The sequence below is a fragment of the Rhinatrema bivittatum genome, chromosome 3 (genome assembly GCF_901001135.1).
Source record: "Rhinatrema bivittatum chromosome 3, aRhiBiv1.1, whole genome shotgun sequence".
NCBI classification, from domain to species: domain Eukaryota; kingdom Metazoa; phylum Chordata; class Amphibia; order Gymnophiona; family Rhinatrematidae; genus Rhinatrema; species Rhinatrema bivittatum.
The window spans coordinates 471,967,502-471,995,074 of NC_042617.1; the positions used below are offsets into that span (position 1 = coordinate 471,967,502).

General features: G+C 41.6%; 1 protein-coding gene across 7 annotated transcripts in view; it reads right to left on the reverse strand.

Annotated features, from left to right (window-relative positions):
• PUM2 (pumilio RNA binding family member 2) overlaps positions 1-27,573 on the reverse strand; it is a 427,826-nt gene that overhangs the window by 31,476 nt on the left and 368,777 nt on the right. For all 7 annotated transcript variants that reach the window (XM_029595976.1, XM_029595973.1, XM_029595975.1 and 4 more), the window contains one exon: positions 24,881-25,006. In XM_029595976.1, the coding sequence (XP_029451836.1) occupies positions 24,881-25,006 (126 nt within the window). The remainder of the gene's footprint in view (positions 1-24,880; positions 25,007-27,573) is intronic.

A 27,573-nucleotide genomic window follows, 5' to 3' on the forward strand; every position in this document is an offset into this window, starting at 1 on the left:
TGACTTCACCAGATTGTTGATGGGAATCCAGAAAATAGCCCATTGAGAGGGTTAAAAAAAAATCTATTATTCTCAATTTTCATTATGCACTTGCATGGATACCATATGGTTATTTGGGCACCCATTTCTCGAGCCCTAGGGCATAAATTCAAAATTTTTTTCCGTCTTAACTGAGTTGTTCTTGAAATGTCTGGATAAATCCAGACCTTCTGACCCATATACAGTGAATCTTGGTTACGAAGAAATATCTTAAGAACATTGTCCCGATCCGTAGAAAAAACAAATTTAACTAATAAAGTTCCTCTGTATTCAACTTGAGTTTCAGAAGACATTTCTATGAATTCAGATACATTTAAAGATGGTACAGGATCTGCATTTACTGGAATAGCTGGTACTTGTCCAGGGATTTCTCCTTGCTTAATGTTGTTTAGAAGAAAATAAACCTTAGATATAGATGGAATCATATCTAATGAAAAAATTTAATATTCTAAGATTTAAATACTTAGATGAATTTTCCACTTTTGAAATTACAGTTTCTCCTTGTATTAATGCAGTCTGAGTATTCTGAATTTGAGATATTTTAAGTTCAAATTCTTCAATTTTAGATGTATATGCCAAAGCCTCCGGTTTAAAAAAGGCAAATTGACTGAGAATCTTTTAAAGCCGATGTCAATAAAACAATTGAACTTTCTAAAGTGGATTTAGCCTTCCACAAGGAGTCCATTATTACCACTTCAGGTTTTACCAACGAACGTTTAAAAGAAAAAAAGTTACCATTGGAGTTTGAGGATTTCCATCTTTACTCTGGGACTCTTCCAAGAGTTCTTTCCCTGCTAGGGTAGGTTTCTTCGTTGGAGTTCCCAACTGACCTGCCTCGAATCTTCCGGGTGTTAAAACTGGCTGCGGTGTAGATGTCCAGGTTCCACCGTTGCCGTTGCGAGACAAATCCAGCTGGGGGACCTCCCTCGAAGACTGTCCTATCGGCCTCAGGCGTCCTCCGCCCTGCCTGACCACCCGGTCTCTCAGCCTCATCATGCAATGGTGGCAAGGGAGTCATCAGGACTCAAGGATGTTTCCTCCTAGGGTGCAGGAGTTTGCCCTGGTTGTGCCAGCGGCGCCAATTACTGGAGCTTGTCCCGCAGCGGTGCAGAAGCCCTCAATCCTCGCCTGGATCATTGCCGATTGAGGGGGAGTCTAGGTAGCGTCCCTCAGTTGGCCGTTTCTCTTAGTGTGAGGCATGTTCACAGGTAGATAAAAATATATGACGAGGTAAGACCGGAGCTAGTGCTATCGCATCTGCCCTTCAAGACACCATTTTGGTTCTCCAAGAATATTAATCTTTTTGTTGTTCAACCACTCTTGTGTAGCTTTGGCCTTGTGCTTAGGTTCACTATCCTGCAGAAAGATAAACTCTCTCACAAGTCTTAGTTTTTTTCTCAGGCAGAAGCATGTCATCTTGCATTAGATTCCTATATGTTGCACCTTCTATCCATCCTTCAATTTTAACAAGATGTCCTATCCCTGCTGAGGAAAAGCATCCCCACAATATGATGCTGTCACCCTGATACTTTACTGTTAGGATGGTGTTTGCTGAGGAATGGGCAGAGTTAGGTTTGCGCCACACATACAGGCCAATGCAATTAAGACGCGTATTAAAACAGTTGCTCAAGTGAGGCTACGTGACAGGATGGAGCGGTAAGAAGTGCTCTCACTGTGCTCTGCACTCCCTCCTTCCAGAACTGTTTTAATTTTAACTTTTTTTTCACTATTTTCTTTTGGAACTATTGCTCTGAGAAACTCCACTGTGGTTACCTCTATCCAGTTTACTCCACTTTTTGCTTTCTTAGTCTTATGGCAGCAAAGGCAAAGCACCGCTGCATAGAGAAATCCAAACAGAAGGAGTCTAAGATGGCCGCAACAACGAGCATGCCTCCATCTCCTTCTGCCCACGATCTGAAGATAAACAAAGTAGTGGAGGCAGTGGTAGCTGCCCTAAATGTCAGATTTCATAAACCCCTCGAAAAATTTGAAGATATTAATCAGCCATTAGCTGAATCCATGAAGCGCTCAGGCAATAGAGACGTGCATTGGCACGGTAGAAGACCGTGCTGAGACCGCTGAAACACAGCTCCTTACTTTAAAAGCAGAGTTGGAAAAACAAGCAAGAAAGCTTGATGATCTGGAAAACAGAACACGCCAGGGCAATCTCAGATTTGTAGGGTTCCCTGAGTATATTCGTGAAGTGGACCTGGCTGACTTATGGGAAAGCTGGCTGCCACGTGTCCTTGATCTCCCTGCAAAACAGGGATTGCTCTGAATCGAGCGAGCCCACTACCAAGACCCGAAAATGCCTGATCGCAACAAATCGTGTCCTGTTATTGCCAAATTTTTAAATTCAGCCCATAAGATGGCTGTGCTCAAAGCTTATTGGAAGAGTCACAACATCCTCTATGAAGAGGCTGTGATTCTCATTTTTCCAGGATTACTCACCTTTGGTGACGGTGCAGCGCAAGGCCTTCACACCGACTTGTGCTATACTGGCACAAAAAAAGGTGCCTTTTGTATTACAATTCCCTGCTAAACTTAAGCTCATCTGGAAGAATGTTTCTATGTTCTACGATTCGGCAGATGAGGCACAGATGTTCTTATGCTCGCTGGACTCGTGCTCTTCAGAGTGATCGGGCTGGACTCTTCTTTTCTTCACATGGCCTACTGGCAAACATAGTTATGGCCTCTCCATAAGAACCAACTGCTGAAGGGATTTTTCTCTGCCGTCGTCTTCTTGGATTTTTTTACATCTTCTTTTGATATTTCCCTAAGCAGACTTCGGTTGTTGTGGAGAGCGTGCCCAGTTCATTTTTAACTTTGACAACTTTGGATTCCCATAGCAAGTGCTTGAAGTTTAAGCAGAATTTTATTCACTGACTTTTTCCTCTCTCCTCTGGGGGGGAAGGGGGTGTTTCCTGTTATATATATGGGCCTCACTCTCCTGGATTAGGGGATACGATGCTAAGTTTGCAAGAAGTTAAAGGGGAGGGATGTGGGTGGGTTTTGGGCTATTAATAAGTCTCCTGGTGTTCCGACTGTAATTGTACATGGGGTTAATCCTGAACCACATGCTACTTTACTGGTTGGTTATACAGCTGTATGCATTTTGTTTAGGGCTGCAACCTGGATCATGGCTGGGAGATCCAGGTTCAAAAATGTTGTCTAATACCTGCTTATTTCTCTCAGTGCACCTTGATATCACATGACACCTTCAGTGCTAAGATTTTGGTCATGGAATGTTTCAGGCATTGGCTCTGTGGTCAAAAGATATGTTATTACAGGCTATACAAAGACAAAGTTCACATTGCTTTACTACAAGAAACAAAACTGACCCAAAGGGAACATCAGAAGTTACGTCGCATGTGGGTGAGCCAAGCGTTCTCTGCTCAGACCTCAGCTAGAACTGCTGGAGTAGCTATACTCATTGGAAAAAGGTCTCTTTTCAATTGGAACACAAATTTGCTGATAGAGAAGGCCGATACCTTATTGTAATAGGGAAAGTAAATGGTTAATTGTGCACTATATGTAACGTTTATGCTCCAAATATTTATCAACACAATTTTTTTCTTAAGCTTGCGAAGTCACTGGCTGAGCATGCCCAAGGCTTTTTGTTAGTTGGCAGACTTTAACTGTGTCCTGGATCCCACTCTAGATCACACATCAGGTAATTCGGGACCGGGAGATCTAGTAACCAGAGGAGTCTCTTGCATATGCAACACCCTGGGCTTGGAGAACACTTCACCCACTTGATGTGGAATACACATTTTTCCTGGGCCCATGGCATGGATTCCAGATTGCTAATTAAAGATACTGACCTCACTAGCGTCCACCGGACAAATATAGGGCCTTTAGAAATCACTGATCACGTGCCAATGACCCTTGACTTGCAGGAATCTTCCCAGATTTCTGTTCGTAGGCCATGGAGATTTCCCAAACATCTCTATGGAGACCAGGGCTTTTGGGTTTTTTTGCAACATAAATAGGAAGAATATGTGGTTACGAATTTGGAGCATAAATATAAACCATTATTATTCTGGAAAACCGCTAAAGTATTACGGGGAGGAATCATTGCATTTTTGGCGGCACATAAGGCAATGCTCACCCAAATTTGTAATCTTGAAGCACAACTTCGGGAGACTAAACAGGTTTACGAAAGGAACCCCAATCGGCAGAATAAATTAGTGACTGCAATATGAGGTAAACTCTGTTACACCAACGAGCACAAAAATCCCTTTGGTACTATAAAGCTAAATTCTATCACTATGGGAATAGATCAGGGAAAATTCTCATGAACATGACTATATCCTGGGGTGGCAAAAAACATATACCGACTATGCAAACTGTGATCATCATGTTGGTCACATCCCATACTGATATTTGTGATGTTTTTCGTATTTATTATTATTCTGCCAAATCTAGTACGGATGACCAAATTGCTGAATACTCACAGAACTCCAATCTCCCTCATTTGACTAATTCTCATTTGGCAACTCTTAATTCTTCTCTTCAAGCTCAGGAAATTTTAGCTGGTATTAAGTATGCTGCACTACTTAAAGCCCATGGCCCAGATGGCTATTCGGCAGAATTCTACAAGATACTAGTCCCTCAAGTGACATTGCTTTTATGTGCTGCCTATCAAGAGCTCGTAGACACTATGTATTCCCCCATATTCTGATACTCTAGTGTATATTACAGTTATTTCCAAGGTGGGCAAGGACCCAGTTTCTCCGATCTCATATCATCCAATTTCACTCAAATTCTGACCGCAAATTACTAGCTAAAATTAGGCTGATCGCCTGGCAAAGCTTTTACCTCATTTGATCGGAGAAGATAAAGTGGGTTTTGTTAAGGGGAGGAGCTCATTCGTGAATGTCCGCAAAATTATGGCCTCCCTAGAATCCTGAAAAAGCCTTCAATAGGGTGAGTTGACCCTTTACGTTTACTGCCTTGGAACGGATGGGCATCAAAGGCTACTTCTGTCAGATCCTGAAGATGCTGTACCATTCTCCTCAGGCCTCTGTTTTAATGAAACCTCTCTGAGCCCTTTCATTTATATAGAGGAATGCGCCAGGGGTGCCCCCGCTCCTTTTTCTCATCAGTTCAGAGCCCCTTTTAAGTTGAATTAGGGATAATACACAGATTAAAAGGATACCCATATGAGACGGACAAAATGCACCTTTTAAGTTGGTAGCCTTCGTGGATGACCTATTACTCCATCTCAGTGATCCCTCAGATTCTTGGCAGGCACTGCAAAGGGAGTTCCTGGCCTATGATAAACTTGCAGGATTTAAATTGAACTTAGACAAATCAAGGATCCTAACTGAGCCAGCACTCCACATTTGGAGAACCACAGATTTTCCTATTTCCAGAGTGGATGAATCATTAACGTACTTAGAAGTGTTGTTTCATTGGGTTCCCGCTAGGAGTGCAGACTTTGAATTATGCCATTACATGAAGGCATACGAGTCATCAGTTACTAAAGTGGATGGATCTTCCTTTGTCTTTGGCAGGGAGAGTCGCTCTATATCAGATGATTGTTCCACAATGGTTATACCTAATGCAGCTCCTTCCTGTCTACTGGACAAAAAAGGAATTCTTGGTATCGATAAGACAGGTTTATTTCTTTGGAAGGATCGTAGGCCCCACATCTCATTGTCATACTGCTTTGGAAACAAGGGACTTAGGTCTGGCTGATCTAAAATGCTATAATGTCGCCTGTCATTTAAGACACATCGGAGATTGGATAATGGGCTCCAGTTTCTATACGCCCCTTTCCCTGGAACAAAGTAGGGTGAATCCTCTAGAATTACGCTACGTGCTACATAAAACAACTCACATCCTGCCAATTCACCTCCACCGTAGTGTTCTTGTCGAGCCAACTTTACGTGCCTGGCAATGGTTCTGTAAACGGATGGGGATGTGATATCAGGTCACGTACTATCTGCCTATCTTGGGAAATAGGGATTTCAGCTCCGTTCAAAGCTTGGCATGGTAAAGGCATTCAAACCGTTGCTCATCTAGAAGAGGATGACAACCATATGCACTTTTTTTGAGCGCTACAAGATGAATACGCTTTAGACCCCAAACATTTTTTTGTGTACTTAAAGAGGCAACGTAGTGCTGTAATTGTAACACTGTTAGAACCACATAATCGTGTCTGGGAGCTCTTCTCTGATTTTATGGCTCTAGAAGACCCTAACCGACATAAAATATCCTTTTGGTATAAGTTAATACATAAGCATATCTTTAAACCTAACATAACCACATTAGTGGAAGGGTGGAACTGGGAATTGGGGATGAATTTAAATCTTGCTTACTACACCGGTTGTTTTCTACGAGTTCATTCCTTACACATAAATATTAATTTGCAGGAACTTCATTTTAAGTTTTTACACAGATCATATATTTCTCCCAAAGCTGCACATCATATGGGTATTGCGACCTCGGGGAAATGTCTTAAATGTGGAACCACAAACAGCACTTTGGGCCTTCAATTTTGGACCTGTCCTTTTATACAAACATTTTGGAGAGTGATCCAACTATATTTGTATAAATATGGGGGTGTTTCTCTTTCCCTAGCGGTTAATAGTTTTTTATGGGATGACATGCAAGGTATATTGTTCTCAAATAAGTACATATACTGGCCAAAACGTTTGTACTACAGAAATGGCTTTCAGGCGACCCCCCCCCCCCCTACTATGATGCAATTTCGAAACCTCCTCCATCATAATTGCGTCTTGGATAAATACATTGAGAAAATAGAATGTTATCAGAAAAAACGTGACTGTGGAACGATGGGAGGTTTATTTAAACTCATTGTCTTCTTTTGCACAGAGTCTGATTCTTAATGATTTATCTCGTTAACTTCTTGTGGGGTTTTGTTTTTTTTAAATTTAACAGCTCTGTATAACTGTGTCCAATTCAGCCTATGTGGATGGTTCAGGATTTGGGATGGGGTTGATTTACCTTTTCCTTGCTATTTTTGATGCTTTACCTACTTTTTAATACAACTAGTGGGTTGCAGACACTCTCCCACTGGTTTGTTCTCATGGCACTAGTCTCATAGTTATGGCATTTTTATTACTTGAACGATGTGAAATTGGTTTAAAGAAAACATACAAAAAAATGGTTGCTCAAGCCACCTCTCCTGGGCACCTAATGCTATATCTTAATGAGCTGCTGTGTTAAAAACGAATTGCTAGGGAAGAATAATGTGTCCCTAGTGCTCAAACGCACCAGGTGCCCAGGAGTCATGGCTATGCTCCCACAATTGTAAAGGGCGCTCAATATGAATGTCCGTTTTATCCCGCTTCATAAGAACATAAGAAAATGCCATACTGGGTCAGACCAAGGGTCCATCAAGCCCAGTATCCTGTTTCCAACAGTGGCCAAGCCAGGCCATAAGAACCTGGCAAGTACCCAAAAACTAAGTCTATTCCATGTTACCATTGCTAATGGCAGTGGCTATTCTCTAAGTGAACTTAATAGCAGGTAATGGCCTTCTCCTCCAAGAACTTATCCAATCCTGTTTTAAACACCGCTATACTAACTGCACTAACCACATCCTCTGGCAACAAATTCCAGAGTTTAATTGTGCGTTGAGTAAAAAAGAACTTTCTCCGATTAGTTTTAAATGTGCCCCATGCTAACTTCATGGAGTGCCCCCTAGTCTTTCTACTCTCCGAAAGAGTAAATAACAGATTACTTCTACCCGTTCTAGACCTCTCATAATTTTAAACATCTCTATCATATCCCCCCCCCTTAGCCGTCTCTTCTCCAAGCTGAAAAGTCCTAACCTCTTTAGTCTTTCCTCATAGGGGAGCTGTTCCATTCCCCTTGTCATTTTGGTCAATTTCTGGACACCAAATATACATGCACAATAGTAAGGGCCGAAATTGGCCTGGAGCGTGTCTATTGTACATGTATATTATGCATCCAGAATTATTTTTTTCCATCAAGCCGTTACATTATACCTTTATTCTTAAACACCTCAAGCAGTAAGTGTTTAAGAATAAAGGTAGGAACCACAGAGGTCACTTTTTAAAACGTCTCCTGAGCCTTTGACTCGTGCATTGATTTAACACCAGCTCCAGGGCTGGAGTTAAATTTGCCACGTTAAGAATTGCACATTGGGCACCCAGCGATTTTCTGCATTGGGGTGTAATAGCTAATAGCCTCAGCTACATGGAATTTACCTATGAGTGCTATTGACTACGCAGTTGTTTGGACGCATGTTTTGGGTGCTAGTCTAGAGCGTCCAACCTGTGCGCTAGGCTGAGTGTACTTTATTACATCAGCCCCTTAGCATTTTAAATTTTGGCCAAAAAGCTCCCTTTTTGTCTCATCTGACCAGAGAACCTTATCCCACATTTTAGCTGGGTCACTCTGATGCTTTCAGGCAAACTCAAAACATGTTTTGATGTGTTTTCCTCAGTAATGGCTTCTTTCTAGCCACCCTCCCATGCAGGCCAGATGAATGCAGAGCTCTTGATATGTCTGACTAGTGCACCTCCTACTCCTGGGGGAATTCTGTGCAATAAAATGTAAAATTCTGTGCACAAAAACTTTAAATATTTTGAGCAGAATTTCCCTAGAAGTTCACTGTAAGAGTTTCTCTTCCACCTTTTCTCCCTACTCCCCTAGCCAGTTTCCTTTCACTTTGCCCTCTCAGGCCCAACTCCTCCACCTGCCACTATCTCTCCCCTCCCCCACTAGGTTCAACTCCTTCCACTCTATCTCCACTCCCAGGGTTTGACCCCTCTCTCAGTACTGCCCCTCACACAGGGTCCCCCTCTCTCTCACACACCCCCCCCCCCCCACAGGCTCCCTTTTCTCTCATGCATACATCCTCACTCAGGCTACCTGTGTCTCTCTCTCATACAACATATCCCTTCACACAGGCTCCCTTCTCTCACAACAGAGCTTCCTCACATACACACAATCCCTTTTTAAACATACACACACACCAGCTCCCAATCTCTCACACATATACACACTCCTTCACAATCTTCTCACATAGGTTCCCTCTCTCTGGCACCCACATCCTTTCATAGAGGCTCACTGTCTTACCCACATGCATATACACACACAGACTAACTCACTGGGGCCTGCTTCATCTTTGCCACAAGCGGGATGACCTCCGCTCCTGGCGCACCTGGGCCTGCTCCTTCGCCATAAGCGGGATGACCTCCGCTCATGGCACACCTGGGCCTGCTTCATCTGCTCATGGCATTCCTGGGCCTTCCTTCACCATGAGCAGGATGACTTCCGCTCGTGGCACACCGGGGCCTTTTCCATTTTCACCACAAACGGGACGGGCTCCGCTCGTGGACGCTGGGGCCTGCCAAATTCTGCACAGAATCTGTGGAATGGAATTCTGCGCTCTGCAGTAGAACAGAATTCCCCCTAGACTAACCACTCCAGTTTCTACTCAACTCTATAGTTCCTTCAAAGTGATTGCTGGCCTCTCTGAGGCTTCTCTCACAAGTCTCCCTTCGTGCTCTGATTATGAGTTTTGAGGGACGACCTTGTCTAGGAAGTGTGTGGGTGGCATGATGCGGATTCCATTTTCCTACAATTTATTTATTTATTAGTTTTATATATCGTCATTACAACAGTGCTCGCTGGGATATCCAAGCACTTGGATATTATTTTGTAGCCTTCTCCTATCTTGTGCATGTCTATAACTTTGTCTTTAGTTTCCTTATGATGCTCTTTGGTATTTATTTTCACAGATTTCTTTCAGATTCACAGTCTGACCAATGGTACTAGAATTAGAGGGTCTTTGATCCAGAAAAGCTGCCCTTTTTTTTTTTAATGATTCACAGGTAGAAGGCAATTGTAAGTCAATTGTAGGGCAATATCTTTCATCTGTGTAAACTTGGAGCTTCCATAGCACAAGGGTTGAATACTTATAAAATCAGCATTTTCCAGTTTTTAATTGTATTTTACAAAAAATGCAGAGAAATAATGAATTGTGACTTTGAAAATTTATTTTAAGAGCATACTGGTTTGCAATAAAAATACTGTCTGGAACAATCTGTGTGTCATTTGTAATCCACACAAATCTGCTGACTTTTTAGAGGGCTGAATATTTTTGCAAGCCACTATATATTATTGCATTATATGCTTATGTTCTATAATTGCTCTACTCTAGTTAAAGTGAGGGTTAGGGTAGACGTTAGGGTGGAGGATTTATGCTATATATTGTATTTTTTTTTGTAACTTGTTAACCATTTTGGACCTTTTTTTAACCAACATGGCAGTCTATAAATATGAAATGAAATGGAACAGCTATTTCTTTTAAGTTTGCACCGGGGGTGCTATTGATGTTTGTTGGTTAAAACCTAAAACAGAAGCCCTAACTATGTTACTCATTGCAGGCTACAGGACTTATGACTTTTCATATAGAGGTTGACATTCAAAATCTATTTAGATGGATAGCTGAAAAGTTATCTGTCGGCTACCCAGCTATATTGAGAGCCGTACACAGCTAGAATTTAGCTGCATAAGTTGAGGTGGGGCGGGAGGTATTCCCAGGTGGAGCAGAGTTAGCCACATAAGTTACATTCGAAGTTAGCCACTTACCCTATACAGCTAACTCTGTCCAGGCCGTAGGACTGTCCTGAAGTTAGCAGGTTAGACATAACCAGCTAACTTTAAGATACCCTGCTAGTTAGCCACATACATTTATTTGGCTAACTAGTCAAGCCACATAGTGGCTGAAAATCCTCCTCATACAGTTTTGGCACTGTCATTCATAATTTTTCAGTGCCTTGCCCACTTTAAAGTGACAATTCATCTTCACATACAATAGATGCCACTTGCCCTGTGCCTTTAATTAGTCTTTTCCTCCCAGGGTATAGGCAAATGTGTAAAATTAAGACTTTTTATGTATTTATTTATTTTTTACACATCAGCTGGTTGAGTTGCTTCAGCCTGTTTTATAATTATACATTAAAAGGATGATCATTTTTAAAATAAATAGAATGGAATGAGACTTAGCCCTGTAACAAGCCTGCACTGCTGGAAATGACTTCTCATCACACAGGGGAGAAGATATGTATCTCAACTAGAAAAAACACAGATGAGCAAAATTTGCAACTCCCAACTGCTTTGGATAAATTCAAAGAAACAGATTTCAGCAGAAAAGGTCTATTTGGTCTGCTCATTTGTACTTGCTTGCTGTGTTGTCACAGGTCTTAGTTGATCTGTAATCTTCTCCCCTCTTCCCAAGGTCCCTTTTGTGTCTATCCCACACATGCTTGAATACTATCACTGTTTTGACTCCTATTACCCTCCACTTTTCCACCATCTTCTCACTGAAAAACGTTTTCTCGTTTCTTTTCAACTTCATATGATGACCTCTTTTGTCCTTGAGCTTTCCATTCTATAGAAAATACTTCCTTTTGGTACTTTACTGAAGCCTGCTAGGTATTTGAATGTTTATATTGTATCTCTCCTTTCTTCTACAGAATGCATCTTTTGCTCCTTCAGTCTTTCTGGTTTATAGTGCAATCCATGTACCATTTTAGTGGCCTAATTTGAATTGCCTCCAATTTGTCAATGCCTTTTCGTAGACATGGTCTCCAGAAGTGAACACACTACTCAAGATAGTGTACTGCACCAAAGATCTATACAGAGCTGATATTATATAGAAATAACAGCAAGAAAAGACCATACAGCTTATCTAGTCTGCCCATCCACATGAACTACTAAGCTCTACAATCCCTACCACTTCCCTCAGATATCCCCTGCGCTTATCCAATGCTTTCTTGAATTCAGATACTGTCCTTGTCTCCACCACTTCCATTGGAAGGCTATTCCATGCATCCACCACCCAACCCTGTAAAGAAATATTTCTTCATGAGAATGTTGAAAAATGGATGACATTCTAAAACATGTATGAAAAAAATCCATGAAGATTATTGTAAATCGTGGAACCATTTTATTCCATTACAGACTTTGAATAAAGTCCAAATACCATGCATGTAAACATACCCACGATTATATACTATATAATCATAAGGGGCCATCAGAAACAAACTGGTGTCAAAAAGTATGTATTTCTAGCATTTCCACTACAATATGCTGTTTGTTTTTTTTTTTTAGAAATGCAAATAAAATCAATGGATTAATCCTTCTAATGGATTCCCTTTGATGCTTTAAATAGGCATTTTAACAAGCCACTCCGATTTTCCTGTATTCACTCCATTTATGCATAATTACTGCACCAAAGTGGACCTACCTTTTGAGAAAGCTGCATCAGGGGAACTTTGATCTCAATCGCGTGAATATTACGGTGGGACTGATAATAGAAATTCATGGTAGTCTGACCCCAGTTTGGTTCTGATGGTCCCTTATGATGAGTATTATTACGTGCATGGTATTTAGACTTTCAATAGAATCCATGGAATAAAGCGGTTCAACAGAATTTACAATAACATTTTTCATGGATTGACTTTTTCATACAAAAAACATTTCCCTACATTACTATTGAATCTACCTCTTTCACTCTCATCCCATGACCCTTGTCTAGAACCTTCTTTCCTTTGAAAGAGGCCTACCTCTTGTGCATTAATACCTTGCAAAGAAATACAAGTTAATAAAAATTATATATAATAGGGATTGTGCCCCTGCTCACTTTGCTCGCCAACCCTGCCAGTGGGCTTTCTGTTCTAGACTCTATGTTCGTGCCCTACCCAACAAGAAATGGCTGGGTAGGGTCAGTGACTTTAATGAAAGGAAATGAGAGTTATAGAATTATCCACCCCACCCCTTCTTTTTCCCCCTTGACTGGGTGTGTGTGGAAGAGAAAGTGATAATTGCATGGCAATGTCAAAAAACAGGTTTCATGACTCCATTAGCTGGATGTATATACTATCAACGTCTTGTATTTGCTCTGCTGGGGATGTAGGAATGAAGATAGATGTTTGTTTGTGTGAGGAGAGAATTTAGTGAGTAAGGGTGTAAGTCAGAAGGCATGTGAAGGTAGTGGAGGGGTCCAGGTGGTGGCGGAGGATATGATGTTGGATGAGATGCAAGTATATGTGTAGTTGTGTAGATGGTATGTGTTGTTGGGTTGGTAAGGGGATGTCTGCATGCACTTTTCCCTCTTTGCTCTCTCCACATTCTCCCCTGCCCCTCTTCTCCTCTCACCTGTGGGAAAATGGCGTGCATGTATTGTGGCTTTGAACGGTGGATGTGTAAGTGGTATCAGGAGGTGAGTGTGTGTGGTGGTGGGTGACCTACCTCTAATTTTCCATCAACTCTCTTTCCTCCCCTGTTGTGAGTGTGGGGGTGCAAGTGTGAGTGCATGTGCATGCGCGCTTATGAGGATGGGTGGAAAGGAATGTGTGTGTTGTGGAAAGATGAGCATAAGGGAGTGTGTGGGTGTTGAGGGATAGACTCTTTCCTCCTTGCATTCTTCCCCTATGTGTTTGTTCTGGGGCTGAAGTGAGTGTTAGTAGAGATGAGTATTGTGTGTGTGTGTGTGGGTGTAAGCTCGCATAACTTGGGGGAGGAGTGAGATGAGTGGGTGTGTAGGCACTTTTCTCCTCACACTCTCTACTTTGCCCCTCCCCTTCACTTCCTCCTAGGAATGTGTGTTTGGGGGGGCAGAAAGTTTGGTGTGAGTGACTGGTATGTCAGAGAATAACAAAGTTTGAATCGTGTTGAGGAATGGCTGGCATGTGGTGTGTGCATGTGGGGGAGGGAGTGAAATTATGAGTGGTGCACACGTGCATGTGTGGGGGAATCTGGGGTGGTGTGTGTGGGGGGGAATGTGGGGTGTGTGTATAGGGAATAGTGGGGATGGAGGTGTTGGGATGTGTAGTCTTCCCGAGGAGGAATAGCCTAGTGGTTAGAGCAGTGGGCTACGAACCAGGAGACCAGGGTTCAAGTCCCTTGTGACCTTGGCCAAGTCACTTTACCCTCCATTGCCTCAGGGGATAGGGAAAATACCTACAGTACCTGAATGTAAACCGATGTGATATCTCAGATCGAATGTCGGTATATATAAAAAAAACAACAACAACTCTCCTCCTCCATCCCTCTCTCCTCTCACTCTCCTACTGCTCCCCCTCCACCAGCCACACTCCCCTCCAATTTCCTCCTCTCCCACACTGGTCCCATTACCTGCAGCCCCTTCCCTTTCACTCACTCACTGGTCTGCCTTTGTAGCCCTCTCTCTCCTCCTGTCCCCTCCTCCAATCCTACCTCACTCTCCCATTATACTACCCTCCTCTCCCACTGCTCTTCAATGCCCAGCCTCTCTCCTCTTCCTTATTCTCCCATTACTCTGGTTCTCCCCTCTCCCTCCTAGTCCCACATTGGTCTCTACATCATCTTTATGTAGACAGTAGAGCCTGGGAACGACCACCAGTCCTTCTGCTGCGGCTTCTCTTTCTCCGGCCTTGGTGGGGTCCGGGAAACTCTTCTTCAGCTAAGACTTTTTTTTTTCTATTTTAAATTGTTCCATTTGCAGGGGGACAGGGAAACTCTCCTCCTCCAGCTCTTCTGCTGCCTTTACGCTGCTCCTTTTTCTTTGTTGGTGTGGGGCCTGGGAAACCCCAGCAGTCTATTTGGTGCCGGCACGCGGTGCAGATATTTCCCTTCCTGTCCCAGCTCTAGGTGAGGTCATTACATCGCACATGTGGAGATGTAATGCAATGACTACCCAGAGTTCCTAAGATTTTTTTTTTTTTTTACACTTTTTTATATTTTTACAATCCCAATGAATTTGCATCAGCCTCTATTACAGCCCCATAATGGATTTATAGCAACCTCTTGTTAAAAAAAAAAAAAGTCTGATGCAAATGTATTATTGTTTAATTGCATTTAAAAGGAAATTAAGCAATATTCAAGTGTTGCTGGTGGGCGGTAAATGAGTTTAGGGATTATACCAATTTAGAGTTTTGATGGTTTTATGTGTTAATATAGTATGTGAAGAATGAATGTAGTGTGTATGGTTTTTTAATTATAGGGGGGGGGTGTCTAATTGCATGTGCAACATATTTATAAGGAAATAATAGTTAGAGGTTTTGTAAATTTGCTTGCATATTTTAATACTTTTGGGGTTGTGCATTTCATTATTTGTGAATCGTGACAAATTTTGTGCACATTCCTTGCAATTGGGACGGTGTCACAGTGGTTTGTTTTATATAAATGTGTGTGTGTGTGTGTATGTACACACAAACATTTATATGTAAGAACATTCCATACTGGGTCAGACCAAGGGTCCATATCAAGCCCAGCATCCTGTCTCCAACAGTGGCCAATTCAGGCCATAAGAACTTGGCAAGAACCCAAAAACTAAGTCTATTCCATGCTACTGTTGCTAGTAATATCAGTGGCTATTTTCTAAATCAACTTAATTAATAGCAGGCAATGAACTTCTCCTCCAAGAACTTATCCAATCCTTTTTTCAACCCAGCTACACTAACTGTACTAACCACATCCCCTGGCAACAAATTCCAGAGTTTAATTGTGCGTTGAGTGAAAAAAACCTCTCTCCAATTAGTTTTAAATGTGCCACATGCTAACTTCATGGAGTGCCCCCTAGTCCTATTATCTGAAAGAGTAAATAACAGATTCACATTTACCCGTTCTAGACCTCTCATGATTTTAAACAGCGCTATCATATCCCACCTCGTTTGTCTCTTCTCCAAGCTGAACAGTCTTAACCTCTTTAGTCTTTCCACATAGGGGAGCTGTTCCATCTTCCTTTATCATTTTGGTCACTCTTCTCTGTATCTTCTCCATTGCAACTAAATCTTGTTTGAGATGCGGCGACCAGAACTGTACACAGTATTCAAGGTGCGGTCTCACCATAGAGCGATACAGAGGCATAATAACATTTTCCATTTTATTTGCCATTCCCTTTCTAATAATTCCCAACATTGTTTGCTTTTTTTTTTTTTTTTACTGCTGCAGCACACTGAACCGACACTATGAAGTCTAGATCTCTTTCTTAGGTGGTAGCACCTAATATGGAACCTAACATTGTGTAACTATAGCATGTGTTATTTTTCCTTATATGCATCACCTTGCACTTATCCACATTCAATTTCATCTGCCATTTGGATGCCCAATTTTCCAGTCTCACAAGGTCTTCCTGCAATTTACCATTATCTGCTTGTGATTTAACTACTCTGAATAATTTTGTATCTGCAAATTTGATTACCTCACGTCGTATTCCTTTCCAGATCATTTATAAATATATTGAAAAGCACGGGTCCCATTACAGATCTCTGAGGCACTTCACTGCCCACTCCCCTCCACTGAAAAAATTGTCCATTTAATCCTACTCTGTTTCCTGTCTTTTAGCCAGTTTGTAATCCATGAAACGAGAGTCACCTATCCTATGACTTTTTACTTTTCCTAAAAGCCTCTCATGAGGAACTCTGTCAAATGCCTTCTGAAAATCCAAATACACATCTACCGGTTCATCTTTATCTACATGCTTATTAACTCCTTCAAAAAAGTGAAGCAGATTTGTGAGGCAAGACTTGCTTTGTTCCATTAACTCATGTCTTTCTATATGTTCTGTGATGTTGATGTTTAGAACACTTTCCATTATTTTTCCTGGTACTGAAGTCAGGCTAACTGTTCTGTAGTTTCCTGGATTGCCCCTGGAGCCCTTTTTAAATGTTGGGGTTATATTAGCCACCCTCCAGTCTTCAGGTACAATGGATGATTTTAATGATAGGTTACAAGTTTTTACTAATAGATCTGAAATTTCATTTTTGAGTTCTTTCAGAACCCTGGGGTGTATACCATCTGGTCCAGGTGATTTACTACTCTTCAGTTTGTCAATCAGGCCCACCACATCTTCTAGGTTCTCTGTGATTTGGTTCAGTCCATCTGAATCATTACCCATGAAAACATTCTCCAGAACGGGTATCTCCCCAACATCCTCTTCAGTAAACACCGAAGCAAAGAGATTGTTTAATCTTTCCGTTATGGCCTTATCTTCTCTAAGTGCCCCTTTAACCCCTCAATCATCTAACGGTACAACTGACCCCCTCACAGGTTTTCTGCTTCGGATATATTTAAACATTTTACTGTGAGTTTTTGCCTCTACGGCCAACTTCTTTTCAAATTCTCTCTTAGCCTATCTTATCAATGTCTTACATTTAACTTGCCAACGCTTATGCTTTATCCTATTTTCTTCTGTTTGATCCTTCTTCCAATTTTTGAATGAAGATCTTTTGGCTAAAATAGCCTCTTTCACCTCACCTTTTAACAATGCTGGTAATCGTTTGCCTTCCTTCCACCTTTTTTAATGCGTGGAATACATCTGGACTGTGTTTCTAGGATGGTGGTATTTTTTTTTTTTTTTAACAATGTCCACGCCTCTTGCACACTTTCTACCTTTGTAACTGCTCCTTTCAGTTTTTTTCTATTTTTTCATTTTTATCAAAGTTTCCCCTTTTGAAAGTTTAGCACTAGAGCCATGGATTTGCTTACTGTCCCCTTCCAGTCAATTCAAATTTGATCATATTATGATCACTATTGCCAAGCGGCCCCACCACCGTTACCTCTCTCACCAAATCCTGTGCTCCACTGAGAATTAGATCTAAAATTGCTTCCTCTCTTATTGGTTCTTGAACCAATTGCTCCATAAAATTGTCATTTATTCCATCCAGGAACTTTCTCTCTAGCATGTCCTGATGATACATTTACCCAGTCAATATTGGGGTAATTGAAATCTCCCATTACTGCACTACCAATTTGGTTAGCTTCCCTAATTTCTCTTAGCATTTCACTGTATGTCTCACCATCTTGGCCAAGTGGAAGGTAGTATACTCCTATCACTATAGTCTTCCCCAACACACAAGGGATTTCTACCCATAAAGATTCGATTGTGCATTTAGTCTCATGCAGGATGTTTATCCTGTTGGACTCTGCCATCCCGGACATAAAGCGCCACACTGCCTCCCGAATGCTCCTCTGTCATTGCGATATAATTTGTACCCCGGTACAGCGCTGTCCCATTGGTTATCCTCCTTCCACCATGTCTCTGAGATGCCAATTAAGTCTATGATATCATATTCTCTCTCTCTCTCTATATATATATATATATATCTGTAATCATGACAGACATATATAAACTAATAGAATAAAGCAATGTGAATGTGAGTACGAAGTGCTCACTGAATATAAACGCCCAATAAAGGGAGATAAACACTAATGTACTGAGTACAAAAATGATATTACAAAATTAAAAAAATTCCTTTAACAACAAATTTGACATAATGTATTAAAAGAGACTGTACAAGCGGAGACTTGTTAGCTTCAGGTTCTCTCTCTTACAACAAGCCTAGCTTGAGATTTAAGATTAATGCATAACCTACTAAGTGCATTATTCTAATAATATAACTTTTATGACACATATCCAATAATATCTTTCCAAACCACACAGTTTCTTTCAATATCGCTAAACACACCCTATATAATTGCAAGCCTCTTACTATTGCAAAGAATAATATGATCTTCTAACCTGTATATTAATGCCTGACTCTCAAGCAATCTCCATCGCCCGTTCCTTATTCCAACATTGTAAATGTGTATTTTAATGTTAATTAGTTTATAGTTTTAATTTTATCCGATATGTACCATTCTATAATTGCTAGATCGTATAGATTGTTGCTAATTTAATGTTCTTTGTAAACTGATGTGGATTGTAAAGCTTGTTGCTAATTTAATGTTCTCTGTAAACCGAGATGATGTTTCCCAACGTGCCGCAGTATATAAAAAACCCTTAAATAAAATAAATGAACATAATAATCATACTGTGTATTGTTTAGATTGTAAAAGGAGGTTAGCATTTCTGCCATTCTAAGCTACATTGTATATTAGTTTACTATTGTTATAACAGATACTTTTGTATTCCTGCCCTTATTGACTTGTTAAAATTGTCCAGTTAGGAACAGGTGTTTCATTGGCATTATACTTGGTGCGATTTAGGATTGGTATTGTAAATAAGCACATTTGTTTTAATACATTATGTCAAATTTGTTAATAAAGGGATTCTTTTAATTTTGTAATACATTTTTGTACTCAGTACATTAGTGTTTATCTCCCTTAATGGGAATCTTTTGTTATATATACATACACACACACACCTTTATATATACACATCAGGAAAAAAAGAATATATACAGATATACACACACATATATATATAAATCCCAAAGGGAAAAAAGTGTTACAAAATTTATAAAATCAAAACTTCATCTTTATTGAAAAAATACTGAAATACCTAATTAAAAACTATAATATCCATATAGATAGTCCTACTGTATATTACACACAGTGAGATTAAATACATACAATCAAAAAACCTCTTGAAAAAATGTAAATGTATATCAGAAAATTCTCACATAAAATATGCACCACATGCCACACTCATACTCCAAAAATATTAAGGTGAATATATGTTTAATAAACACATGCGCCAATGCCATTACTAGTTATCCCAGTTTGTCCAGGAAAGGGATAGGACTTCCAAACCCCCCTTTAGTTTAAAAGCTTCACCTATCCCTTGTTAGCCTTGATTCTTAAAATCCCACTAGTTTATCTTTATTTTATTATTTACACAGCCTCCACTGCAGACAAAGTTATGTGGTAGGGGATCCCAGCATGCACCTGTGTGTGCAAGTATTTACACCCTAATTTGAAGCTGAAATCCAGGCATGACCAAGCCCCACCCTGCCCCTATTTTGAAACTTTTCATTTGTGCATGCAGTGGGACATACGCATGTACTCGGGGGGGGGGGGGGGGCTTTTAAAATCGGCTCGGTGTGCGCCGGCCCAACATATTCATGCATGTTCCAGTTTTGGCTCGCATCAGCCTTTTAAAATTCACCTTATAGGATCTGAGAATCCCCTCTTAAGTCCTGATATTTCCTGTGAGTGTGCCAATACTATTCTTATCAAATCCTGATCACTGGACTTAGGGTTCAAAATTGACTCTTCTATCTTTCTGTCTCTAAATTCAATTGGTTGTCCATATTGCTTTTTCAGATTACATGTACCTTTCTTGAATAGAATGGACTTTCAGATTGACCACTCAGGCTTTTGTTCTCAATTTACTAGATTACTGTAACTCTCTTTACCCGGCCTTCCAAAATCCTCTCTGAAGACTCTGTTAATACAAAACTGCGGCTCATCTTATTTTCGATTATTCTAGACTTGACCACATAACATCTGTACTGGCAAAAACTACATTGGCTCCCAGTTCTCTGGTAAATTAAATTCAAAATCCTTACATTTGGGCATGATCCAAGATGGTGTCTGTGTAGGTTTTGTGTGAGAAGCAAGCTCCCGAGTTACAACGTTTTTCCTCGGAAAAGATGCTGCACACAAAGAGAAAAGGGAGGGTCAGGGTCGAGACCCCGACCACCCTGGCTCCTGTCTCCTCACAGCCCTTAATTGGGAGTTTTTTCTCACCTATTAGTGCAAGTACCCCGGGAGAAGTGCCCGATGTCCACGTTGATGTGGAGCAAACATTGAAGCAGCAGGGCCTAAACATCTCGTTAAGCCCTGGGGCTCCCTTGAAGCCCTTACCTCCTCGTCTCGCTGCAACCCTGGATTTGGGAATTAAAGTCCAACCAGAGATGCCGGATTCTACAGACCCCATCGAGGGAAATCTGAGGGAAGAGGAAGCGAGTATAGAAGTTAGAGGGGAAGGAAACCCTCAAGACTTCGACACTGGAGGAACAGAGGGAACGGGCGGCAGCCCCGACAGAGGCAAGAACGCCGCTTGCAGGGAAGAGTGAGTCTAAACGCTATCTCAAGCGAAGCACAAATGCCTATAATAACTTTGGAAAATATATGGGCAGTCATAATGGAATTAAAAGTCTCTATTGAGAGTTTAAATAATACTCTGTTAGAAACACAGAATTGTGCTTCTCAGATAGACCCTATTGTGACTGTACACAAAGAAAATTACAAGGCCTTGAGAACAGAGTGGCTCTAGTGGAAAAGGCCCAGATAGGGCTGATACAAGGAGAAATGGCAAACACTGGGAGAATTGAGACTATAGAAAATCAGACTAGATATAATAATCTAAGAATACTCAACTTCCCAAGTGTAAAATTAATATCCTCCTATGAGCTGTATAAGAAATACCTAATGGAAGTGTTGATGTTAACAGCAGAGGAGATTCCTATAATAGCAAAGATTTTCTTTGTGAATGCATGGAAAAACAGAGAATGAAGACCAGGAAAAAAAGATATTTAGAACAGTAAGAGCTGGATAACATTACAGCTTTTCTAGAACAAAGCATGTCCGAACAAATTGAATGTCGAGGGTCTTTGTGTGTGAAATTTGTACATGCAATAGACAGAGATAAGATATTAAAATTGGCTCTTAGAAAGAGAGACAAGTTGTTCTTGGGACAAAAAATATGGACATACCCTGACATAACAAAGGTTACACAATTACGTAGGAAAAAATTTCTTCAGATGTGCCACGAGGCAAAAAACCTCGGAGCACAGATTATGATTTATTACCCCAGCAAGTGTGTAGTAAAATTCCAGAATGATAGGTTTGTGTTTTTAGAGCCGCTTGAGTTGCGTACATTTCTTGATGCAAAATTACCTAAGTCCACTGAGACCTGATCTAGGGAATAAGTTAGTAAGCACTACATAAACCACTTTACCTATTTTGATGTATATGCTTTTCTAAATTGCTCACTGGATACCATCTTGGATCCTCAAACACTTTATAACGGGGGTTTACCGCTTTAGATTTAGGCTGTATATTTAGCAAACACTGCTTTTTTGTTCTAGGATTTTGTTATATAGTACAGCCATGGTATTACCTATAACAATTATGTTATATGTACCCATTCTGTGACAAGCTGGTATTGCTGTCTATGCTTGTTTAAATGCATTAAAAAATAAATAAAAAAAATCCATATATTTTCCAAATCTATTCATATTTTATTGCCTCACACTTTCCTAGGATTGCCAAGCTACAGCTCAGTGCACCCACTTCAATTTTCCTCTAGACATCTTCTGGTTGTACCCAGACACAAGCAAGACCGATTAAGTGATTCTCATGAAAAAATGTTTCAAATAGTGGGTCCAACTTTATGGAATGAGCTTCCTGAATCCCTGAAGTTAGAAAAGGACTACTTGTGTTTCAAGAAATTATTAAAACCCTTTTTTTCCCTCTGCATTTGACCTGCTTTTGGGTAGTCATAGCTAATTTCCTTTGCCTCTATGGGTGGTGACAAGCCTAGACCAATATGCAGGTATTCTGGATAGACTGATTGGGGCTTGTGTTGATTGTCTGTTCAGGTTAATGTGTCGTTACTTCTTTTATGCATGTTGTATTGTTACTTGCTGAGAACTGTGGATCAGCAGGTTACACATTTTTTAGATAAATAATAATTATGACTGGTCTGTTGGTGTTCCCGGATTTGTGGATTTTTTGGGTAGTACGTAGAAAGTGCCAACAGAAGGATGGATTGGTATCAGTTTTTCAGCAGAGACTGTACTTGTTTTAGAAATGTGCTGAAGATTTTTCAGTTAAGTGTACTCCTTAGTAGAGCACCTCAATCATTTTTCTATAGTATGTACTGTTTGAGAGTTATCTGTTCCCTTCTATGTATTTGTGTGTCTGTAATTACTACAGAACCTCCATTTGGTGGTTTGATGATAATGTTTTGGCTGTTTTATAGGTTCTTTATTGCAGATCCTTCTAGCAGAGCAATGATGTACAGAATTTTCTTGTGTCACACTACTTTCATTTCCTGGTAAATGTCTTTTGCTATTTTGAATTCTGACATGAAGAGAAAGCAGGTTGCTTACCTGTAACTTGTGTTCTCTGAGGACAGCAGGATATTAGTCCTCACACTTGGGTGACATCATCAGATGGAGCCCAGCACAGAACTTTGATCTAAAAGAATCTAGAACTTTCAAACATGCCCTACTGAGCATGTGTAGCTGTAGTCATCACCCTGCCCCCTAGGCAAAATCTTTCAGTCCATAAGATAGCTAACACATGGAGAAACCAACTCCCAGGGGAGGCAGGCAGATTTTCCCCGATCAGAGAAGGAGGAGAGAGCAAGAGAGAACAGACTAGCCGAAGCCACGCCTCCCCAAAAATTGGAAACTTTTTTTTTTTGTCAAAAACTTGATCCAAAATGTTAATAAGACGAAAGAAAGAAGAAAGGAGCAGAAAGAAGTAAATCCCTGCTATCCTGGGGAAGCCACTGGTTCCCCAACTTACATCTGCTGGAGTCAGAAAGATACTGAGCTCCTGCAGAGGGTGTGCTCGCCTATAGGGTGACGTTCCTTGAAGTCTGTTCTGACTCCATCTGCTGGACGGGGGACATAACTCACCGTCTAGACTGATCCTGGTACGTACAGGGAACACCTATTACAGTTAAGCAACTCTGCTTTCTCTGAGGACAAGCAAGATGGTAGTCCTCACACATGGGTGAATCCCTAGCTATAGGCTGTCCGAGCAGGACAAAGCGGGAAACTGCAGTGTGCAGAAGCACTATACATCTCCCTTTTGCCTGTGAGGCAGTCAACCCACAAGGGGTCCAGGAAAGAGCAGAGTTGAGTTTTACAAAGGAAAACCATAGAAATAACAGACACAAAACCCTCATGCATAGCAGGGTCATGATGCGAGTATGAACAAAAGCAAACTCCATATCCCAGAAAACATTACAAGCAGTGTTTCAGATCAGTAACCCTGACAGTAAAGTAGGCCTAGACCCTCCTGTGTACAAGAAAAAGCCTAGAGATGTAAACAAGAGAAGGTCTCTTGGACGAAGACCACACAGTTTCCTTCGGTATTAGATGACAACCAAAAACCCAACCGGGGCTCGAGAACGCCCCAGAAAGAAACTGCGGTCCACTGACATCCGAAGGACAAAATGTCTCTGCAGAACTGTGCCCATGTGAAACTGATAGGCACAATGGGCAGAAAAGCCCAAGTAACACTTGGAGAATAATCAGCAACAGCAGGGCCTGAGAGAGACCCTACAAGTTAAAGCATGAGACATAGCTGATCATGCAGGACAGAATCAAGAGTTTCAGGAGATGAATCGCAACCCCTGAATAGATCACTAGCCCAATTCCTTTGCAGGGAGAGAAGTTAGGCCTGACACTCACCCACACTGCACCCTGTCAAGGCAGGGCTATCCATCCTGTCTACAGGATCGGTCAGGTAGTGGGATGTGGCCGTGGCCTGGGCGGGGTATGACCATTCCAGGATTTTACCATTAAGTTTGTGCGTAATTACTTACACACACTAGAAAGTGGCGGGGTCCCCTGATCCGTAACTTTACTTCTTCTATGGATGACATGTAAGTTGTAAAACAAAAATTCCTAGGCAGATCAGCAGGGTTTTAAAGGTCGGGGCCAACAGGGGAGAAGGGAGGCTATTAAACTGTGAGGTGGGAAGTCCTATCCCTTAACTGGGCAAACTGGGAAACCGGCCATAATAGAACACCACTTGGGCTCCAGAAGAATTAATTAGGAAGCATAGGAAGGCCAGTGGACCCTCCTGCTGCTGATGCTCATTGTTCTCTTATTTGTCCTACTGCCTGACCATCAGCTCCTGCTTCTCATATACCACAGCATGACTACTATTAAAAGGAGGAGGAAGAAGAGATGGAAGAAGCAAATCCAAGAGTCTGCTGGGTAATTTGTCAGTTGGAAATGTGATTGGTTTTAGCTAAACCACCCAAGCGATTCAGTTTCCTTACTATAGAATGGGTTATTCTATGCACAACAAATTTGAATTTTGCCTCAAGTAGGGATAAATGAATAGAATAGGCAAAGTGAATGCCTGAGGGAGCACATACCTGAACTAACTGTTCTGTGTGTTGATGTAGTTCCTCTAAGATGGGCAAGGTCTGCTCAGCAGTACAGTGCTCCAGAATGCGTTGTATCACTCTACAGCCATAAGGATGAGTTGACAGCACAAATACCTGAAAAAGTAGGAATTTTTTAAAAATTAAAATTGACATGTACGTTGATCCATATCATTCCATTTTTTAATATTTTGATTACAATTATAAAAACTGCTTTTGTTACCATAATATATTGAAAATCTATTGATTAGAATAACCTAAGATCTGATAGCTTTTGATCCATATTTCCTTAAAACAAATATTTCTGCAAGACAACTTTTATGCTTAAAGTACTTATGCACATCATAGGAAAAAAAATCAAGCAAAAAGTGGCGAATTAACAAGGAGGTTCTCACAAAAAAGATTGACACTTCTGTTTAAAGAAAGCCTTTAAGTGAGCATTCTTTTATTTAAATAACCACTTCTCTTTTAGCAAAGAATAAAGACAATCATGACATGCATTTTGCTGATCTCAAAGAAGGCAAAATTAGTCAATGAGATTGTTAGAAATAAAAAATACATTGGCTTATTTCATGCTTCACAGGATCTTTTAAGAGATGCCCTTTATTGTGTTTACCCATATGCTTAATCTCATAAAACATCTAGCTTTATTCCTGTAAATGATCTAGAATTATACTTTTTCTGACATTCCTGTGATTGGGCATTAGAAAACTGGCACATATAAGGTTTTGTAGTTTACTGTAAGAAAACCTTTGTACCCAGTGGTACCCAGTTCAAACATTGCCTTCCAGAAAGAATTACGTAAAAGGGATCAATGTTTGTCTGTCTGGAAACATCAGGTCAGAACTTTCAGTTTTCTAAGGGAATGTTAGAAGATGTTTGAACTGTAAGAATGCTGACCACCACTCTAATCCAACCCCCTCCCCTTCACCCTATCAACACTGCTACACAGCATAACAGGCAGAGGGACAAGGACTGCACAAAGATAATTCTAAAGTACACATACACTAGCCCACAAACATTTCTACATCTCCCTCACATATTTCTCACTCTTATCCAGACACCCACATATCACACCCATCAGCCATACCCCTCACACCTACAGGCCGATGCAATAATCTGAGCTTTAACAAACTGTGCGCTGGTTTCCAGCGCACATTTTTAACCCTTTTTTTTTTTTTTTTTTTAACTCCTGATGCAGTAATGGAGAAATGACTTACTTGATAATTTCGTTTTCCTTAGTGTAGACAGATGGACTCAGGACAAATGGGTATAGTGTACTCCTGATAGCAGTTGGGAGACGGAGTCAGATTTCAATCTGACGTCAGCCTACATATACCCGTGCAGGAAGCTTAACACTTCAGTATTTCTCAATCTCCTAAGCAGTTAGGGACACTACACACACACTTGCACAGTGTTAGATAATCCAAACCAAAGAAGAAAGAAAATCTTACCTCTAGAAGACGAGCCCCGCTTCTCCTGTGGTGATACCTAAGGGTCCCTCCCCCAGTCGAGAATTCCTGAGGTGATTTCCGAGATCCCTCAGAGGTAAGACTCGGTCCGGTAGCCGGTTCCCGGTGTGGATGCAATACTGAACACGGCAGTGAAAGTATTTTCCCTCTCCCCCCGCAGCTGGAGACCGCCCAGCACGAGACAGGGAAGCGCCGAGACAAGGTAAGGTAGAAAACTTTCTTAAAGTCTCAGGTCTCCGAGGCTCGGATAGCCACACAGAAAATCCTTCCGACGACTGTTAAATGGAGTTGAACAGCCCCGTCCGGGCTAGACCCCGATCCGGTGCGAGGGTCCACACTCGTGGAGACCCTCTGGGGGGGTGGTCAGCGCCATTTCCCCCCCCTTGATCGCCGTATTATCCGCATTACTGAACTGTGCGCACAGCGGCGAGCTGGGCGCACAAAGGACTTGTGTGCACAGCGGCGCACGCATCCCCGCTAGCCGCACAAATAGCGGTCTGCACGCTCATCTTCCGCATCCTGCATGCACATCTTTGGCGCACAACTAAGTCTCCCGGCGCGCGCACCTACGCGCACAGACGAGTTTTGAGACACTCCACGCGTACAAATCATGGCACCACAGGCCAAGGGACAAGCCCTCTGCCCAGCCTGTCACCTGAGAGCTGCACAACCCGAAGTGGCCTCTGCCCTATGCCTGCAGTGTGAAGAGGCTCAGGGGGAACCAAATCAAGGCCCCCCCCCTCATCCAGTAGAAGAATCCAGCTCCACCAATGATAGTACCCCGGACTTCTGTATCCTCGGCCCCTCCTCAGATGGGCACCTCCGGGAACTCCACGGGATTCAATATGGACCCAGGGACTTTTTCCTGGGTGGAACTCTTCAAAGGACTGAAAACCTTCATCCAGGCACAGTCTGTACCGCCTGCGACACAGCCACAGTCTCCTCCAGGAGCACACGACCTTCCAAGCCCCTATCGGATCCCCCGAGAGGTGCCCCAGCTGAGCAAAAGCCGCCTCTTAGGGGACACAGACACCTTGGAAGAAGAGCCTGACTCTCTGGAGGAAGGGGAAATCCCTCCAGGTATGGAACCATACCGAACCATGATGCGGTTCTTCTCCAAGGACGAGTTACCAGATCTCATATCTCTGAGCCTGAAGACGCTGGCCATTCCTGGCGCAAGTACCACAGCAGAGCCAAAGACGACCCCGGTTT